The 22,397-nt window shown below is 41.3% G+C and overlaps 1 protein-coding gene across 9 annotated transcripts in view; it reads right to left on the reverse strand.

Moving 5' to 3' along the window:
- The window catches only part of SH3PXD2A (SH3 and PX domains 2A), a 168,539-nt gene that overhangs the window by 50,711 nt on the left and 95,431 nt on the right, over positions 1-22,397 (reverse strand). For all 9 annotated transcript variants that reach the window (XM_072129540.1, XM_072129541.1, XM_072129534.1 and 6 more), the window contains one exon: positions 21,889-22,020. In XM_072129540.1, the coding sequence (XP_071985641.1) occupies positions 21,889-22,020 (132 nt within the window). The remainder of the gene's footprint in view (positions 1-21,888; positions 22,021-22,397) is intronic.

Genomic DNA, 22,397 nt, shown 5'->3' on the forward strand with positions numbered 1-22,397 from the left:
TCCACTACATATTACAGGAGACTCGGTGACCTGACTACATGGCATCTCCTGCTCCACTACATATCACAGGAGACTCAGTGACCTGACTACATGGCATCTCCTGCTCCACTACATATCACAGGAGACTCAGTGACCTGACTACATGGCATCTCCTGCTCCACTACATATCACAGGAGAATCAGTGACCTGACTACATGGCATCTCCTGCTCCACTACATATCACAGGAGACTCAGTGACCTGACTACATGGCATCTCCTGCTCCACTACATATCACAGGAGAATCAGTGACCTGACTACATGGCATCTCCTGCTCCACTACATATCACAGGAGACTCAGTGACCTGACTACATGGCATCTCCTGCTCCACTACATATTACAGGAGACTCAGTGACCTGACTACATGGCATCTCCTGCTCCACTACATATCACAGGAGACTCAGTGACCTGACTACATGGCATCTCCTGCTCCACTACATATTACAGGAGACTCAGTGACCTGACTACATGGCATCTCCTGCTCCACTACATATCACAGGAGACTCAGTGACCTGACTACATGGCATCTCCTGCTCCACTACATATCACAGGAGAATCAGTGACCTGACTACATGGCATCTCCTGCTCCACTACATATCACAGGAGACTCAGTGACCTGACTACATGGCATCTCCTGCTCCACTACATATCACAGGAGAATCAGTGACCTGACTACATGGCATCTCCTGCTCCACTACATATCACAGGAGAATCAGTGACCTGACTACATGGCATCTCCTGCTCCACTACATATCACAGGAGACTCAGTGACCTGACTACATGGCATCTCCTGCTCCACTACATATCACAGGAGACTCAGTGACCTGACTACATGGCATCTCCTGCTCCACTACATATCACAGGAGAATCAGTGACCTGACTACATGGCATCTCCTGCTCCACTACATATCACAGGAGACTCAGTGACCTGACTACATGGCATCTCCTGCTCCACTACATATTACAGGAGACTCAGTGACCTGACTACATGGCATCTCCTGCTCCACTACATATCACAGGAGACTCAGTGACCTGACTACATGGCATCTCCTGCTCCACTACATATTACAGGAGACTCAGTGACCTGACTACATGGCATCTCCTGCTCCACTACATATCACAGGAGACTCAGTGACCTGACTACATGGCATCTCCTGCTCCACTACATATCACAGGAGAATCAGTGACCTGACTACATGGCATCTCCTGCTCCACTACATATCACAGGAGACTCAGTGACCTGACTACATGGCATCTCCTGCTCCACTACATATCACAGGAGAATCAGTGACCTGACTACATGGCATCTCCTGCTCCACTACATATCACAGGAGACTCAGTGACCTGACTACATGGCATCTCCTGCTCCACTACATATCACAGGAGACTCAGTGACCTGACTACATGGCATCTCCTGCTCCACTACATATCACAGGAGAATCAGTGACCTGACTACATGGCATCTCCTGCTCCACTACATATCACAGGAGACTCAGTGACCTGACTACATGGCATCTCCTGCTCCACTACATATTACAGGAGACTCAGTGACCTGACTACATGGCATCTCCTGCTCCACTACATATCACAGGAGACTCAGTGACCTGACTACATGGCATCTCCTGCTCCACTACATATTACAGGAGACTCAGTGACCTGACTACATGGCATCTCCTGCTCCACTACATATCACAGGAGACTCAGTGACCTGACTACATGGCATCTCCTGCTCCACTACATATCACAGGAGAATCAGTGACCTGACTACATGGCATCTCCTGCTCCACTACATATCACAGGAGACTCAGTGACCTGACTACATGGCATCTCCTGCTCCACTACATATCACAGGAGAATCAGTGACCTGACTACATGGCATCTCCTGCTCCACTACATATCACAGGAGAATCAGTGACCTGACTACATGGCATCTCCTGCTCCACTACATATCACAGGAGACTCAGTGACCTGACTACATGGCATCTCCTGCTCCACTACATATCACAGGAGACTCAGTGACCTGACTACATGGCATCTCCTGCTCCACTACATATCACAGGAGAATCAGTGACCTGACTACATGGCATCTCCTGCTCCACTACATATCACAGGAGACTCAGTGACCTGACTACATGGCATCTCCTGCTCCACTACATATTACAGGAGACTCAGTGACCTGACTACATGGCATCTCCTGCTCCACTACATATCACAGGAGACTCAGTGACCTGACTACATGGCATCTCCTGCTCCACTACATATTACAGGAGACTCAGTGACCTGACTACATGGCATCTCCTGCTCCACTACATATCACAGGAGACTCAGTGACCTGACTACATGGCATCTCCTGCTCCACTACATATCACAGGAGAATCAGTGACCTGACTACATGGCATCTCCTGCTCCACTACATATCACAGGAGACTCAGTGACCTGACTACATGGCATCTCCTGCTCCACTACATATCACAGGAGAATCAGTGACCTGACTACATGGCATCTCCTGCTCCACTACATATCACAGGAGACTCAGTGACCTGACTACATGGCATCTCCTGCTCCACTACATATTACAGGAGACTCAGTGACCTGACTACATGGCATCTCCTGCTCCACTACATATTACAGGAGACTCGGTGACCTGACTACATGGCATCTCCTGCTCCACTACATATTACAGTAGACTCAGTGACCTGACTACATGGCATCTCCTGCTCCACTACATATTACAGGAGACTCAGTGACCTGACTACATGGCATCTCCTGCTCCACTACATATCACAGGAGACTCAGTGACCTGACTACATGGCATCTCCTGCTCCACTACATATCACAGGAGATGCCATATAATGACGTCAACACACCTCGACCCGCACAGCAAGACGAAGAGAGGGGGTATTGGGGTTTTTTAATCATACATAGGGGATGAGTGGGAATTAGTAGAGGCCATATTAGGGGCCGTAGGCATTAAGGGTGGGTGGCATTAATACATGTCAGGCCACATTTAGAGAAGTTACTATAAACAAACCAGAATGTGAAGTATATGTGTACTATATTTGGGGGGCATTACAAAGTCTTGGGGTCAAAATCAGGACAGAATACTGTGTAGGGCCACAACAGGCATTATATAGGGAAGGAATGATAAAGAGCTTACAGTGTGGGAAATAAAATGGGGGGATGTTACAACACGTTATGCTAGGGAACATTATTTGTGTGTTACTACTATTTTCAAGAGGCTCTCTCTGTAGCAGCATTGCAGTATTTGGAGGGGCGGTGTTGGGGATAGCAGCAGGATAACACTTCCAGGGGACCAGGATGTATAGAACAATGTGAAAGTGAAGAGCATACTGCAGCACATTTATTAAGAACAGTGCAGTCTGTACTCTGTGCAGTGTCCTGTGTAGTCTGCAGAGGGCGCCAGATTAAGGATTTCTGGCGGCCCCTGCACTGCCCCGACAGAGGGCACCAACTTTTTTTGTTGTGCCTTTAACATGCGGAGTGCGACACACTTCTGTCGGACTTTGCATGTTAAATGTGGTGCACGGTCCGACTGAGCATCGGACCGCCCCGTTCGGTGCAGAAATTTGTGTTGCGACACAAAATGGTCACACGTGGTAGTCTTTACCTAATAGAGAAAATAAGAAACAAGAACAACTACAAACCGAAGACACGTTGGTCCACATTTATCAAAAACAATGCAGTGTGTACTATGTGCAGTTTTCCTCAAGATAGTGTAGAGGGCGCACATTATTCATGAATCTGGCGCCCCTTGCACTGCCCTGACAGAGTGCACCAACGTTTTTCTGGTGCATCTTTAACATAGGGCGTGCAATTTAATTCTGTCGTACAGAATCTGATCTATAAATGTGGTGCACGGTCTGACTGCGGCAGGGGATTTAATTAATGTGGGCCATCATAAAGCAGTCATTAGATGTTCTCCTGGGTATTCTGTAGTCATACATAAGAACAGTTTTTTATGCAACCACGTATGATGGTGACAGATGGAGGACCGGTCACTACTGAGAATCCGGTACATAAGAATTTGGGCCTGTGCCCCAGATCTTTTACTACCCTAACAACGCCCCTGCACGGCTCCTTTATGGAACTGAACTATAATCGCTACTAGACCCCATGATCATCTAAATTTGGTCATATAGAACCTTACACTAAGCCACATTACATTGTGTGAAACCGGCCTTTTTCTGTATTTACACTACATCCAAGTATGCACTTTTAGATGCAAATGGTCTCCATTTCCAGAGGGAAATTCTCATTTGTTATGGTTAATGACTCAAAGTCTCTGTTAAAAGAATTAAATTTAAGATTCAGCTTCAGAGTGGGATCCAGGATAAGAGTTGTAGTACAGTAAACTTTGTAAGAATAAAAAGATGCCTAACCCAGCTTCAAGTTACCCAGGAGAGCTTAAGCCCAGCTGTGCTGAGCTCTTAGAACAGCAGGGAGGGATAAAAGGGAATCTAGCTCCAAGTCTTGGAGCAGAAACTGAAATGCAAGCCCAACCCTACAACAGACCGCAATGTGGGGTTGCGAAAAACTATTTCTATCCATTGAGCCCATGAAACTCTCTGCGCGCCAAGCTTTCCTAGAATTCTGATACAAACGGTATATTCCAATCTATAGCCAGCTGTGGCATCTTTCCGTATTTTCCTTGAGAGGGATTGGCGAATATGTGCTCTTTTAGAAATGTCTGTTAAGTTTACACGATTATTTTATGGAACAAAGAATTAATACTTATAGCTGGTGCCAGAGCGGAGCTCTATGCAGCAGATTTGCAATAAGAGGCCAGCTTAAAAAAATCCTCAAACTCTCAAATATCACCATTTTATTTGCAGTACCTTGTCTGATAGTGATTATGGCCGGTTACTGGCTGCCAAAAATGACTGGAACCGCTTATTTTCTGTATGGCTCAGGGAAAACTACTGGCTCAGCATGCTAATAATACTGTCCTCATTTGACACAACACGCACTATATATTATTATTCTCCCTCAATGTTTTTCTGCAAATTCTTCTTATTTTCACCCCCTCTTGCAAATAATTAATCTCAGACGGTACATGTGGATTACCAAATCAAATGCAGTTCCCTATACCAAAAAGTGGGCAGCTTATTGTGCCTCGCTAAATGGGTGGGGGACCGAGGAAAAGAGAGAAAGTTTTGCAAACAATTTTCCAGGACAATAATAATACAGATAGTCACATGGACAAGTGGCCTGAATGCACAGGGTTTATACATTCATTTTGCCATTTTAGAGAATGAAAAAAATTGCAGTCAAATATTGTCATATAGTAAAATCATATTACCGGTAATACACAACTTCAAAGACTTGTCATATTCTGACCATTTACTGATGTCATAATGCTCAGACATGCCAACTAGTCTTACAAGAAGACAGGTATCACATTTGAGGGCGTCTCCTTATGCAGGGAATATACAGCATTGGGATGGGGCTAATAGAGCATGTGATCTGCGTGCTGGGTACTATGAGGAGCATTAACAATGTCTTCTGCCACTGGTAGAAATCAATATGAAGTATGATAACCCAGGGGCACTTACTCACCGTGACTGTAGTAATCTTATATTTGTTATCAGTAGCCTCTTCCTTTCTGAAATCAAATATTAAAATGATGCTAATGTGGCTGAAAGGCTCTGGGGGGCAGTGCCAAAGCCCCTTCATGTTATAGATTCACAGGCCGTTACACTGTGCAGGAGTGCTTGCCGCCTACCACTGTGTGCTAAAACTTACTCTGCTGCAGTGATATTACATCAGGCAAAGGGAGGCAGTGTAACAAACTTTGAAGTCCGAGCACTGATGGACTCTGGTTACTCCGCCCAGAGTCATTATGGATCATTAACATAGTTTTAAAAGTTGATTTTAAAAGGAAGGAGGCCATTGATAAATATAAGACTATTACCAAAGTAACGGTGCCTGGATCTATGAGTAAGTGTCCCTGGTTTATCATAATTGATTTTGACGGTAGATTTTCTTTAAATCTAGAGGTGGGTTGATAGCAGAACTGCTATTAACTTATTGATCATCTGGTTAACCATCAATTATAGACACACCCATATACATACTATCCATTAGAGTCATTTAAAATGAGCATGCATGCTCAGTGATACCGGTCAAGTTCTAAAACAGCTGATGGTTGCAGGTGCCATCCGGATATCTATTACTTTCCCTAAGTAAAGGTTGTCGGAAAAAAAAAAAAATCCTGGAATATTTCTTTGCGCTATTTTCACAACATCAGTGGATATCCATTTTTGGGCTTCGTTACAAAGGGGAAAACAACACTCATAATGCAAACTTTTTCTATCCGGGAATTTTAATGATATTTGTGGAAGAGGCAGAATTTGGACTTCTAGTAGACTTCCATTTATATAATTTCAGTGACTGAAATTAATAGATCTGTTAACATGTCCATTGATGTCAATGAACTTTTTATGGGTTCACATCTCACTCTTTGCATCCGTTAGACATACGCTGCAATGTATACATCAAAAAAATTTTAAATTGCCATTTTTGGTCATATTATACTTTTTTATGTACAAGTTTTATCTGTTGCCTCCGTTTTTACACTTAAAACATATACTTTTTTTAACCTCTTTGTAAGCAGTATGCAAAAAGCGTGATGTGAACCCAGCCTGTTAGTTGAAAAAACTGTACGGAATCTGCACAACTATTTTTTTTTCCATCTGAAATAATGGAAGTGCAATGGAAGTTTTGCAGACACACACTCAGGGAAAAACCACTAAAAGTCCACCGACATTAGTGGAGATTTTAACTGATCTGTTAGTCTTCTGCTCAAAGTGAAACTTCAAACACAGGTGTGAACTGGGCCTTAATCTTAAAGATGTACCAAATTCATCAAACATTGTGCAATACATTTACAATAAATTTGGTACCAATATCAGCCATATAGACCTCTTGATAAATTTCTTTTGTTTCCACATTTATGAACAATGATGGATACAGAGGAAGCTTTTAAGTGCACAGATGGTACCTTTACCAATTGCTAGATTGTATCTCTTCCCTGTATATTGTTAAAGGAAAAAAAAAAGTTGTATTGGTTGTAGGGCTATGCACAGGACTTAGAGGTTCAGAAAATTCTTCAGAAGCAGATTATCTTCTTAAAGTGATGTCTATTTCAAGAAAAGAACTTTTAAAATGCAATAAGATGATTAGCATCTCCAGGTTTTTGCCTTGAAGGTAGGTAATACAGTACAGCTGGCGGATGAACAGTTAAACCCAGGTCTGTGTATTCAGCTGGGCTGCTCAACTTCTATTCCACTTCAAGGTAGACTGTTTGATGTGGTTACTTAGGTAGTGAAACCCAAACTATTCTATGTTCATTAGCAAAAGAATGTATTTTATTAACCCTAATAAGCTTTTACTTTTTTATCATAAATCATATACAATGATACTTCCTTCATCTCGCTTGGGTCAACAAAATAACTCGGAATTCATGTTGTGCTTTGATGATAACTATATCCATGCAGGATTAGTGTATCCTAAATAATTCCCAGCACACTATTCTCTCTTTCCCAATACATTCTTATAATGAGTTGGAACTAAAACCTCTTTATGGACTCTGCTTTCTAACCTGACAGAGCCTGCTCAACAGATGTGGGTCCATAATTGCAAAAAAAAAAAAAAAAACCTTCCAGCTACAGTATCTGTAGTTTCAGATGAGCCAGTCACATGAAGAATAAATCCAGTTTTGCAATAATTTACCCTCTAGAGCCATCGCGTTCTTCCTAGCACCGGTGGGATACAAGCCGGCTCCAGCATTATTAGTGGTAGACTTAATGCATTCTACAGTGGGCAGCGGACATCTGTTTTTAGGATTAGCTGAAAGTTTATTGACATCAGTAAAAGAGCTAAATAATATGGGCCTCATAGAATTGACTTGATGAACACTGTGTAATAATGTCAGAAAATCATACGTCTTCTTTCAATAAATTTCTCCATCATGTAGAAATTGCGGAGATAAAAACTTCTCAGTCCTCACTGCCAAATAACAGCGCTAAAGCGCAGCTTTACTTTGTTACATTGTATCTACTAATGTCTTTGTAATAGACCCCTCTGCTCAATCTACCCTTTAGACCCATAAGACACTTTTTATAGAAACTACCAGATTGATCTAAGATTCCTCCTTCTAACAGGAAAGATGAACTTGTTTGAAATTTATAAGGGACATCCCTTGCTCATATCCATTTTAAAGCTACTCTTCTCATTCTGCTGGGTTACTAGAGGACTCCTGTATACACCTGTTAGATGCCGCTTCACTTTCTGCCCATCAATTTAGTACGTATTTAGTATTTATGTATTTGCATAAACCTATCTATAACTGTGTAACAATTTGCCGAAACACTGTGTATAAAATAATATTCCCCCAGGGGATCAATAAAGGTGTACTGTATTGAAAATGAAGAAATTTAGATATGTTATTGGCAACCTAGACATGTTTTAATTTAGACAGATTTTTTAAATCTCCCTTTGGATCTATCCAGGACCAACCCAGGTACCATAGAATCATCCAGTGATCTCAACTTCTGACACAACATTTGGGTTCCAAATAAATGAGTCAGTAAAAATGAAGCTGCATTGAACCATCCATTTACTACTGAAGCCTAATTTTCATGATGCATTTCTAACAAAGTTTCCTATGTAATCAAGTTCTAATAATTGTGCATAGGAAGATTTGGAGAAGTAGGTATTTTTGTAAATGTATATGATGACCCCATCTAGACAGGTTTTGCTGAGAATAATTGAATGTTATACCATACAACACCCCAGGAAGGCTCTGGGATAAAAACAAAAAATATGTTGAAGTTTTCATGGATTTAATTAAAAAGAAACTGAACCTTCCTAAAGTTTTTGGCATAAATTAAGCTGTCCATACACATAAGACAGATGTCGTCCACACCTTTTGGGATTAGTTGATGATCTAATTTGTAGGAGGGCAGTTTGACAGTCCTCCATGTTGATTTCAACATGCCAAATCCATTGCTTTGCAAAGAGATAAGTGATATCAGAGGTTTCTGGCAGCATATTAGCTCCATATTGGTCAATGTGCAAGTTAATGAGGAAGTGTTGAGAGATCGTGATTGACCAAATGCTTATTTGTCCAGCAGCTATCTCCTGAGTTCCGCTTCTATATTATACCACATGATCTAAGATGACAGAAAGGACACAAGGGAAATCAGAGAAAGATATGCTCAAAATGACATAGATAATGGTAGGTAGCAGTGCAAACACTACTGGTCAAACATGTACTCAACCCTGAGTTCCCAAAACCACTACTTCCCGGAACCTTCATATGAACATGAGCTTTCTTATTATTAAACTCCTCTGCTGCAGATGTGTGCTGGCCCGATATAAACTTTTTGGTGATCCCTGCAGTTTAGAGACCCCTATCTTTAAGCCGCTCCAAGGTCATGGGACCTCAGAGCGTTTTTGTATTTCTTGCCTCAATCTTTCATTTAGTTATCAAAAGGGAGTTCTCTGGAGAGCAGAAGTTCACCTTCTGTCTTACTGTGCCATGTAGAGTGTTTTTCCTCTTTAAGGACAACCCTTGACAAATGTCTGGAATTTATACTCCCATGATGGCTAAACTGACAGTCATTTCCTCCATCGACTGTATATAAATATGACCCCCCCCCCACACACACACACACACATCACTATTCTCTTCGAATTCTTATACAAAAGAACAGAGTTAAAAGTCGCAAAAATGGCGTAAAAAAGGCAAAAGTAGCTAAAAGACGACAATTTGGCTAGCTGAAACTATGATGCATGTGCCCCATAGACTTTTCAGCAATTTTTAATAAGTTAAACTGCAAAATTCACTAGAGCACATCATTCCTTGAATGCCAAGGAAGGCCTTGTTAAAATATCACTTTTAACTTGTCAGCACTAAAGGTGGCAAAAAAGCCCAAGTCCAGGGCTAACAGCTCAAGGAAACAGTTTCTTCAGTAGAAATTGCCAAACACATTACAAAGACAGGATTGTTTTCTGACGTTTATTATTCAGAAATAATTCCATTAAGAAAAAGTATTGTGTTTTACAACATGAATCAACAGGGGAATGGGAGGATGCCCAAGCACAATGGGGTCTTCAAGAACTCCAGGCAAAATACCATCATGTTCCCAACTGCTGGAGCAGTGTTATAACTGGCAGTGCTAAATCTGTTTATGGATGCATGTTGCGCATTCAGTTTGGTAAAATCGATGAGAGACAATTTTCCAGGGCACAGGAAGGGAGGACTAGTAGGTGGTGTTAAGTAATTATTGGCAAGAACCATAGTTAATGTTAGATGATGGTAACGGACACTGAGGATTTCATAACCGATGTCAAGTTTGAAGTTACAAAACCTACACTTTTATAAGAAAATTGTGTTGGAGTGAAAGCCAAAAACATCTGGCTGACGGCTTAAAAAAGTTTTTTGGGAACATGAGCGGTAAAAGAAATACATAGGGACCATTTGTTTTTTTAACAGACAAAAATCTTAAAAGTTACACTTCTGTCAAAGCTAATTCATTGAGTAATACATGGTGCAGGGCCTAAAGTATCCATAAGTATAAGATATTCAAAGGCGTAATTCAATAAATCAGTTGTGACTGGATTGTTACTTTAAGAAGTGTTTTCATAAGTATAAGTTGTATGAAAAGAGTAGTCTCATCTCATGAAGGGCTCTGAATGAGAGGCAAGAATAACGGAGCACCTCATAACCTCGTTTTCTTCTAAGTTTTCCATCATAATGCTGTAAGTTCAGTAATGGGAAAATGGTCAATTTTATATGGTCCCAGATGTCACGACATCTGATTGGGCAAATCTCGAATCAAAGATTTTCTTTCTTTAAAAGGTATTTGGAAAGATCTCTGCACTGTTCATTCAGATATTTGTATACTGTAATATGGTTTTAAAGGGGTTGTCCAGCCTATAAAAAAATTATATATCCATCAGGAGACAGAGGCGGGTGTAAAAACAAACGAAAAAACATGCTTACCTTCTCCGTAATTCTCGGGGGCCACTGCCCGTCAGGCCGTGCTGCTGTTATGCCATGCTGCCCCCCCCCCCCCAGACAACTTTGTCAATCTACTCTGTACCCACTGTACAGCTAACCTTTGAGCAGATGGCCACATTTATACCAAATACTTCTTGTGTGGTCTGACTAGCAATTTGTGCAGAGGCAAACTTATGTGGTCACCTATGCCTCTCTTGATGCATTCCATGATTTTATTTCCTTTGGCAGCAGCTACCTGGCATTGGTCACTAAAAAATGAGTTCTATCCTAAAGTCTTATTCAGAAGCAGTTCTAACTGGCATTTTATTATTTAAAACATAACTTGTTTCATCCAGTTGTGCTCATCCAATGCCTGTAGCCCTACTCTTATCCCTTAAAAATATTATATAATCCGGATTACTTTACAAAGCTTAATATCATCTGCAGATATTGATATTATACTCTGTAAATCTTCTACATGATCATTAAAAACATATTAGAAAAGAGGTACTGACCCATGTGGTACCCCACTAACTTTGCATCCTAATAAGACTGTGTTCCATCAATTACCACTCTTTACTTATGTTTTCCAGGAACCTATGGATAATGAATGACAATACTTTTCTAGAAAAGAGTCTTAATAGACCATGAGATGAACTAAGCAGCTGCTTTTTGTAAAGTGATGGTACCTTTTCCATTCTTGACAGATGGGGCTGGAGAAGGGAGGGTGTAATACTAAACAGTCTGTTCGACCAACTATATTCTAATAAGTAATAAAGGGAAGAAACATGTTCCTAATTTATTCTCTCCTGTTTGGGACAGACCGAAAATATGCAATCCAGCACATGACTATTGCAAAATCTTGGAATGCAGGTTATTATCCAGCTTCAGTATGTCAACAAAATCCTAAAAACAAAAGACAAAAACTTTTCAAGTTCAAACATGAAGAAAGATTTTTATTATAAACTAGGTCCTTGCTGTGTCTATTGGTTCTGCAGACTGGCGGCCTACATAACATAAATCTACAAGTAATGCTACTAAGCCTTTACTATGACCAATAACTGTGTTATTTGGATTGGCCAAATGGTTGTAGAGACATAGAGAGCAGTGAACTTTTCTAAGTAAGAGCCTGCAAATAAATCAAGAAATGCAGAAGCGTCTTTATGCAAAAAAAAAAAAAAACAAATACCAAGACTTTTGGAGCAGCAATAAACTTTAGGCAATCGGGTCAGTTTTCTATGGAATGTTCTCAGAAATTTTGGGAACATTTGTGTTTTTTGATCACAAATGTACATCTTATATAAAGAAGCCATAAATATATAATATGCGTATGGTACAAGCACATACACTAACAAGTCTCTCATTTCATAGAAGGGCTCCTGATCATTGGGTCAACCTGCTACTTATTAAACTGCATTAAGTTGGAAGTTGGGGGTCAATGTGACATCCAACACAAGTTCCAAAAAAAGCGATGAGTATCCCGACCTTTGGGTATTGGGCCCGAGTTAGGCGGCTGTGCAGCAAAATATAGGACATGTCCTATACAGGCAGTCCCTGGGTTACGTACAAGATAGGGTCTGTAGGTTTGTTCTTAAGTTGAATTTGTATGTAAGTCGGAACTGTATATTTTACAATTGTAGCCCCAGACAGAATTTTTTTGGTCTCTGTGACAATTGGATTTTAAAAATGTTGGATTGTCATAAGAACCAGGATTAACAAGCTTCATTGCAGACACATTTAATAACTATGATAGCCGTTTATTGTAGCCTAGGGCTAAAGTACAGTAAATTACCAATATCCAGAGGTCCGTTTGTAACTAGGGGTCGTCGGGTGTTCTTAAGTAGGGGACCGCCTGTATTTGGGCAGATTTGCGGCCCAACCACTCATCTGTTTATAGAGGGAGGAGGGATGAGGAGCGATCACCCTTCCCACCTCCTCCTCCTGGTCCCATGATCATCCGGTATTCTGTCTAGGCGAGCACATGGCCGTCTGCATGTACCCTTCAGATAGATTGCCTTCATAAGGTGGGCCCAATTTCAATTAACTTTAGCCCACAGTATGCTCAGCACAGGAAAAGTGTAGCAAGCTTCTCCCAGAAATGTGTAGTGGCAGCTTATCATGAAATGGAACATAAATAACATAGTAGCCATATATAAAATTCAAGACCTCAAATCCGCCAAGCTCCCGACAACAGCCATGAGTGGCAAATCAGATAGCTTTTAGGTATGGCATAAGGTAATTTATCATTTATGATCAGCTTAAAGGAATCTACCATCAAAATCCAGCATGATAAACCAGGAACACTTACTTATGTTGTAACTTCCTTCAAAAATCAAGTTTTATGATGCTCCTGAGCCAGAACGGCTCTGGGGGATGTCACTAGAGTCCCTCCATGCTACAGATTTGCATGATGTTACGCTGTGCATGAGCATTTCCCCCCTCCCACTGTGTGCTGAAACCTCCTCTGATTACACCAAAGAATGGAGAGGAGGTGGTGCTAAGGAGCTGTGGAGGAGGGGGAGACAGTCAAGCAGTACAAAGCACAAAGGAGCTCTGATAACACACTCCAGAGCTCCACAGATGTATTAGCGTAATTTTCAAAGTTGATTTTAGGATAGAGGCCATGGATAACAAAAATAGGAAGATTACCGCATTCAAGGTGACTGGATTTATGAGTAGGTAGCATTCTTGATTTTGATGATAGCTTTCCTTTATGGTTGGTTTCAGATGACCATTACAGGCGGTCCCCTACTTAAGGACACCCGACTTACAGACAACCCATAGTTACAGACGGACCCCTCTGCCCACTGTGACCTCTGGTGAAGCTCTCTGGATGCTTTACTATAGTCCCAGACTGCAATGATCAGCTGTAAGATGTCTGTAATGAAGCTTTATTGATAATTCTTGGTCCAATTACACCAAAAATTTTGAAACTCCAATTGTCACTGGGGCAAAAGAAAAAAAATTGTCTAGAACGTCCATTATAAAATATACAGTTTCGACTTACATTCAAATTCAACTTAAGAACAAACCTCCAGACCCTATCTTGTATGTAACACGGGGACTGCCTGTACACAGTCTGGAACTTTTGCATTTGTATTATGAAGATGAATACAAAAAGAATTAATACAAAACCTACTATTGTTCCCCAAGTTCTGTAGACCCATGATAGGTCTAAATTTAAATATACTTCACTATTAAATTGATAAACAACCCTTTGAAAGCTACAGTAAAAATATTTTTTAACAGGCTCCCGAAGTACAATTTATCATTTACGGCTTAGATGAGGAAGAGGATTTTGGCTAGGGTCCAGCTAAAGCTACAACCTTTGTAACCTCTGAAGCCATGTTCCTAAACAAGATGTATCTCAATACTTAACTGTGAGATCAAAAGCACTTTACGACTTTCTCTACACATCAAAGTATTTGACATTACAGTGTAGGTTCTATGGGGGTAGCTTTCCTTTCAAGAGTTACTACTGAGTAAGGGTACATTCACATGCGGTATGCCCGCCATGCGGGCATACCGCCGTGAGTCGGAGTGGAGGAGGAGGTGACCCCTCCTCCCTCCATAGAGAATAGCGGGACACGGCCGCACACATATGCTCTATCTTTTTGCGGTGTGCGGCCCGGATCATTGCCGTGCCGTTATTGCCGTCTATGGGGACGTACATGCGGCCTCAAATTTGCAGCCGCATGTACGTCCCCGCAGGCGGCCTTGTGAATAAGCCCTAAAGGTATTAATAGTTAAAGGGGAATCCGTCAACAGAAATTGACCTAGTTGATTAAAACCTTCAAGATTATGTTTCTTTTGTGGGCCATAGAGGTGGCATCATCTAGAAAATATACTCTGAATGGAGATGTAAATTGGTTGTATAAAGTAGGAGAGTTGATCACTGAAGTCCAGCTCTCCTCCCCTCAGAACATCCCCTTTTCTGTGATTACTGTAATTTATCAGACTTTTGGAGAGTCAGGTATGATGTTCATGTATGCCTAAGGGTGTCTGTTACAGCAAAGGGGGCTTTCTGGGGTGTGGAGAGCTTGACTTCAGTTTTAAACTCTGTGCCACTGTGACTTTATACAGTGTTTATACATCTCACTTTAAAAGAAATTTTATAGGTGATGACACCAAACTCTCTAGATCTGTCTCCAGATCAAGGAGACATGATCTGGTAGGTATTAAACTACTTTAGAAACAGACTGGTAATTATGTCAGGCTGACAGGTTCACTTTAAGATCAATAAGATATGCACTTAACTACAATCAATGGGGAAGATGTTAAGTAGAGCAGGATACAATATTACAGTCTGGAAGGTTTTCCTAGTGCAGCATTCCAGCTCAGAGAGGCCACTAGTTTTAGAATTGTAACAAGCATTTTTATTTTCTTTAGGTGGACCCTGTGGTTTTCACTTGGCCTACTTTTTGTGACTTTATCTTTCGGAATGTTGCACATCTGCCAGGAATGTGCTTAATGAATTAATTTTTTTCAAAGTTTAAATTTTTAGGGTTATTTGGAGGAATCTGCTGAATAAATAAATCCCTGCCATTTTTACTTTCCATGCAATAGCTATTGTTTAAGCCTCTGTCGTAGAGTCAATAGCCTCATGGTTAAATGCAAAACATAAACATGAGGCGTGGTTTTCGTCCAGTGGGAAAATATGACCCTATAAATCTAGATGAGCAAATTCAAAACAGTGACACAAGTCTTAAGTTATTGAGGCCACCGTAAAAACGCACGTCTTCCCAGACAGAGGAGTCTATGCAGAGAAGTGATATAATAATCTGGCTTCAGTCTTGTTTAGACTAGTAGGTCCTAAACATCCACTAGCACACCAAGTATAGCAATGAACGCCTTAGCTGGCACACTTGTAAAGATTCAGCCAGTGGGCCACTAAACGGTGAGGAATGTGCTCCGTCTGTAGATATAATGGAGGAACTAGTGAAAACATGTCACTATGTTGTGTGCTGCTTTACCTTCTGTGTATTGTCAGGAAGGTGGAGTGACATTGTTTCACAACAATGTAACTGTGGAGATACAACAAGCATGGAGTCTTCTTGTGTTTGCGGCCCTTCTGGGTGTCATAGCTAGGTTCTTGTGAAGTTCACTAGTTACCACTTTTGGTACAGTGAGCATTTGCCTTCCTTGTATAAAGAGTTAATCACATGCAGACTAATTTTCTGCCACATAACTAAAAAAAAAATAACTTTTGGAAAATTGACTTGTAAGATCAAATGATTTGGAATTTAAAAAGGTAACTATTAAAGGGGTTGGCTACAACAGGGTAGGTATAAAACCCTAATAGGTTCAACCTATGTTATATTTTAACCTTTTTCAAGTTTTTCGATCACCTACGGGAGCCATGAGTCATGTGATACTGGGCAGCAGGATTTGGGACTTTCAGTGATGACTTATGGAGGATGGAGAGAGACACATTTATCACTGTGATCTAGAAACCCCACTTTGGGCAGATTATTGCCCACAGGGTCTTTGGGGCAAATATATTATAAGTTTGACTTATAAGTTTGGATTTTCTGCTGGTCAGATGTATCTTAGCGGTATTTCTTGATTGATACATGTGACATTTGGTCTTTAGTGAATTTAAGACTTTTTAAAACAAAAAATCTCCAAAAGCCACAATCCGTTCTCTGCAGTGGCGTAACTATGAAAGGCAGGGCCCCATAGCGGATTTCTGAAAGGGGCCCCACTCACCTCTTAAAAAAATATACATACAGTATATACACTCCGTATATACACACATACATAAACTACCATATATACTCGTGCATCATATACATAGACATACAGCATATACACATCACATTTGCAAACACATTTAGAGCATATACACATAACAAATACATACATATAGAACATTTACACCAAATACCCCAGATTTCGGGTCCCCATAGCAACTTCTATGGCTGCTATCCCTGTAGTTGTGATCCTGGTTCCCTGCTAATTTTTAAGCCGGGTCAGGGGTAGCCTTAGATTTATGCCAAAATTTGCGTCTTTTTTGCAAAAAAAAGATTAAAGAAAAGACAAGCCAAAAGTTTGATACATGTGCCCCTATGTCCTATGAGCTGTTTTTCATGAATTCACAATGCTTCTTTTTTGGGATGCCCCCTAGTTCTAAATGCCTCATAGAGTGCCTTCTAAGTGTCCCAAATCTCAGCTCACTGCCCCCAAGGTCTGGTATATGGCAATATTATCCCCTCTTAGATGTTTATCACAAATCTATTCATCCCAAAAGACATAACCACTTTCAGATTAGAAAAGGAATAGATAGTTACGATCCCATCCCATCTTCCTGCATACAAGGCAAATGGCGGAGAAGGCAAATTTTGTGGCCAATAATGGCAGCATTCTACAAATCCTTTCTTAGTCATGGGTTTTTTGACTGCTGCCCAACATAGTTTGATTGGCGAGGTCTGGAATAAAAAAACCTTTGATCTGGCAGTCCTCCTTATACCGCAATTTGGATATATCGAATAATTCTGCATGTAAATCTATTTGGAAAATTCATGCATAATCTGTACATGTATGCATTTACCATAAGAGACCAAATATTTAGTAATAAGTACCGTATATGCCGGCGTATAAGACGACTGGGCGTATAAGACGACCCCCAAGTTCTGCCCTAAAAATATAGAATTTGGTATATACTCACTGTATAAGACTACCCCTCTCCCAAAAGAAAAAAAAGTCTGCTTAAAACTTTGCAAAACAAACAAGAGAGCAAGTGCCTGGTGATCATAACTGTAAGCTGCAATATTAATGAAGATCCGACATGCTTCTGTAAGTGCCGCCTGTGACCCCCAGCTCTGTGACGCCGACCGCTGTGACAGGGCGGCTGCATTAGCATACAGCACGCCGCCCTGTCAGCGCGTACTAAGCCTCTTCTAATGACTGTGAGAGGCGGACTGCCGCGCATGCGCGGCGGTCCCAGGAAGCGGCTCTCTGCGCGCTGACGGGGAAAAAAAACACCTCACACAGTGCGGCCCCCGTATATCCGGCGTATAAGACGACCCCCCACTGTAGCCATTATTTTAAGGGGTTAAAAAGTAGTCTTATACGCCAGTATATACAGTATATCAGAACACAAGTATGACTAGAATGATATGTTTATGTACTAATATTTGTAAATTTCAACAACATCTGGCTGAAAAATGTTGTAATACCACCACTTTCAAGAAGCTTGGAGAACATCCAACCCTACTAAGAACTGAGTATAATTGGTCAGTTACTACATCCCATGCCCCAACTATATTATGATCTTCCAGGCACAAAAGTTTTTTTGTTTTTTTTAAGATTTAAGGAACACTCTTTATGGTGCAGAGCCTGGAGGGAGAAGCAGGACTCATTTTCATTGTATTCCTATTTAATGAATCAGCTTTGACGGGAGTGTTCCTTTAATATCATATCCATAGAATAAGTCCTCAAAAACAAACTAGTGGGGTCCTAACAGCCACAACTGCAACACATCAGCGCTTCTCAGCATCTGATAAACAGGGTATGAAACAGGAAGCAGACATGTTAGTACTCTGTGTAGAGGTCAGACCAGGTTACTGCAGAATCAGTCGTCATATATTTCAATAGGAGCCAAACTGCAGTTACACAATTCAGCCACTATACTAAGAACGGTGCTGTTCATTTCCTGTTTCATTACCTGTTGAGCAGCTGACCATTGGGGGAGCTTGGATTAGATATTTGGACCTACTCTTTGGATATTTTTAGCCTGGAAGACCCCTTTAACTATTGTATACCCAAATTATTATGCGTTATTTATAACATTTGAGTCTTCATTTCTGACATGGGATCACTGGACCCTTCCACCAAACATTATCAGCAAGCAACTTTAGTTCTGTACTTCATTGAGTTAAGTTGTTGCATAGCTCGTACCCCTTTAGAATACATACATTTCATGGCGTATAAAAGGAGCATTGGAAGAAGAGCTTTGGATGACACTATCCTTATAGGAACAACCATAATGCCCCTTCAACTAGTCTGGTACAGGTGGTAGAGTCCAGTAGGGCAGTGTAGTGTACTAAATGTACCAGACTAAGGGCAGATGTACATGATGAAGATGGATGTCACTTTAATGGACCAGGCAACCAATTCATTAAAAAGTAGAGCATGTCCTGGCCAAAACAGTGCAAAACAGATGCCAAACAAATCGGCCGTGAAACACGTCTGCTTTTCACTACTGCAATCCGGTACGTTTCCGTACAGGAAGCCCAGACAAACATACAGCTGCGCACTGCGGAGGAAGTGGGGTGAGCACTCGACAGAGAAGAGTGTTGAAGCCCGCAACATGTCCTATATTTCATCGTGCACAGTCACGGTGCAGTGAGACAACCTGTGCTCACCACACTGCGACCAGACGCCATAGGCATCAATGTGGACCAATATGCGGCCACATATCAGTCCTCATTACATTTGGGTGAATGAGCCCTTACTGTGGTTTATGCGCTACATCCGAGGTGTATTATTGATTATTTTTATTGGAAATGTGACTACGCGTTTCAACACCGTAATGGCGTCTTCATCAGGTCAAACACTGTGGGGTTGCATAGTAAAGAACATAAAATATCATAGTTAGTAGTTAATAGGTTAGTAAACATAAACATAAACATAAAATGCGAATTTAAAACACAAAAATGAATGTAAAAGGGTTAAAACAAGAGTTAAAGCCAGGGTTAGGAGGTGTGTATGTGTAAAATGTAAAATGTAAACCGGGAGTCTAGTTTGAGATTGGACAGGTATTTGGTCAAATAGTTGGTTAGTAATGAGCATAATGGTAATAGTAGTAAATATAAATATATGAACAAATAGATAAATATATGAGATAGATGAGCTAAAGAAGGGTAAATTAAATGGTTGGTGATGAATGAATAGGTGAACATATGGATATGGTAATATAATCGGTGTGTATAGAGGAAAATACCTGCAGTGAGTCCTGCGGTGTCTTAAGGCAGATGCTGTGCTGCCTAAAGGTCCAATCCTGAGGTATGTAATGCTGAATGAGATCGGGGTGAAAAATGATAGCGGTGGGGTCAGATGGAGGATAGAGCTAAGAGCTTACTTACCGCTGCGTTCAGTGTGGCGGGGAAGAGGGCTGCGTGCTGTCACCGGCGCGGGATGGACTGAAAGCACGCCGGGAAGACACGCGGTTTTTTATTGATTGGTAGGCGGCTGGATCAGGGAGATGTGGGGGCAATGCGCCTGCGCGGGTTACGGAGCGGAGATGTGAAACGCGTAGTCACATTTCCAATAAAAATAATCAATAATACACCTCGGATGTAGCGCGTCTAACTCTTTGACCCCGTTTTTTCTCTATTTCTACACATCACATCTGGATCCACATCCAGCCCCGGGGTTTGACGCTGCAACTCCACTCCATTATCTCTCTCCCCCATTTTGTGCATACTTTTGGCGCCTGGCTCTAGACAAATCCCTCACAATTTTCTCCTCTCTTCCTCTTACTGTGGTTTAGATATGGTGTTTTAGGTTCTCTCATTTTCATTACTACCGTGTGTCCACCCAACCAAATTCTCAAATGTTGTTTTTTTGGTGACTGAGGCTGCACTGAGAGGAAGCCATGTTTGTTTACACCAACAAGGACAAAAAAAATTGAATTACACTTATTTAACCACCCCTTTACTAGTAGATTTCCTTTAGACTGTTACGCAACTATTGCACATCCATGAGTGGCCACGACCGCACATACTTAATAAAGGAATCAGGCTTCTACCATAACAATATGACACAAAAGAATGATAGTCATTCATAGGATTGGCGGCACCACATAGAATCCAGCGTGACTTCTAGAATTCTCCATTGCGGTAGCAAAATCTCCAACATTACTGGCTCATGCTGTATGGAACAAATTGCCAATCCCTTCTTCCCTTTTAAAATATACTTTTTTTAACCCCAGGCAGCAGAAACGTTTGCTGACACTTTGATTTCATGTCCCCACCCACAGCTTCTATCCCAACCGCAGAAAGAAAAACTGATGGTTGAAATGATCTCCCAGACAGACTGCCACATTTACAGGAGCTCTGGAAAGCAGCCTGTAATGTGCACAATGGGACAGCTCAGCGGCATGTAGAAACAAAGCTCAAAACAACAGCACAGTCCATGCTATAAAGTGATACGGGATACTTGCAAAACTAAAAAACCTCAGCAGCCAGAATGTAAACACACATGGTATTAAGTAAATGCTCAGCCGGAACAACTGCACTATTTGCTTAAGTAACTATGGATGAAAATACACAATTGCAACCAATCGTTGTAGACCTTAGTTTATCATTTACTAGGAAACATGGCCTAACAATAGTCAAGTGATAAAACATGTCCTTATGTATGTGAAAGCTGCATGGTGAATGCCAAAAATGACAGCTAGCCCTTTTAGGCTTCATGCAGCCTCCCATACCATATATGTAGCTCGGCCATCCAGCACAATTAACACCCATAATACAAGAAAAAGCTACATCGTTAACTATTAATTACTTGACAATGAATAAAACTTTTACAGCTGTCTCCATTGGCAAGTGACACCCGTACAAACATGTAGGTAGTGCTCTAAGACTTAAAACAGTGACGCAATAGAACTAATCCATACATAAGGCATAGGAGACATTCTTACAGAGCAAGGCAATATTTTTGGCTCGGGGCCCAAATCAACTGGGGAAACGTTTTACCTCCCGAGCCAAGTTCAGTACCAGATGTAGTTAATGTACAGCCCTGCAGATGGGAGGGGAGCATAGAACACACTTGTAAGAAAGGAGACAAAAAGATTTTTAAAAAAATGCAAAGACGTCTTACCGCTTTCGTTTTTCTCTATGACATCCACGAGTTCCCCAGCTTTCAGACTGATCTCAGAGTTTTCCTGCTTCTCATAGTTGGACACCACAACATATTGTTCCAGGATCATGGGTTCAGAGTTGCCATCAGCACCTGGGGATGGGAAAAAGCAAGCCGTAAGCCACCTTCCAGACATCGCTCTGGGAGAGCGACCTACGTCCATCCGATTCATGGTAGGCCAACTTGTCGACAGATTTGAGCCAATCAGAACACAACCTTGGCTTACAGCATAGGTCCAAAGGGCTGGCCATATAGATGTCTCCCTTTCTGGCCCTTGAAAAAGGAGCAAGGAGGAACATTTGATGGAAAGGGGAAAAAAGGAAAAAAAAAAAAGTGCAGGAAAATGGGGGCTATCAATCACAAGGCTTCATGTCAGAGTGCGTTCAGATCTTCATAGTATGACGAGCAATGACTGAGAAATTAAAAAAAAAATGTAGCGAGTCGAATTGCAGCTAGGACCCCGTATAAAC

This window comes from Engystomops pustulosus, chromosome 11, assembly GCF_040894005.1.
Source record: "Engystomops pustulosus chromosome 11, aEngPut4.maternal, whole genome shotgun sequence".
NCBI lineage: Eukaryota > Metazoa > Chordata > Amphibia > Anura > Leptodactylidae > Engystomops > Engystomops pustulosus.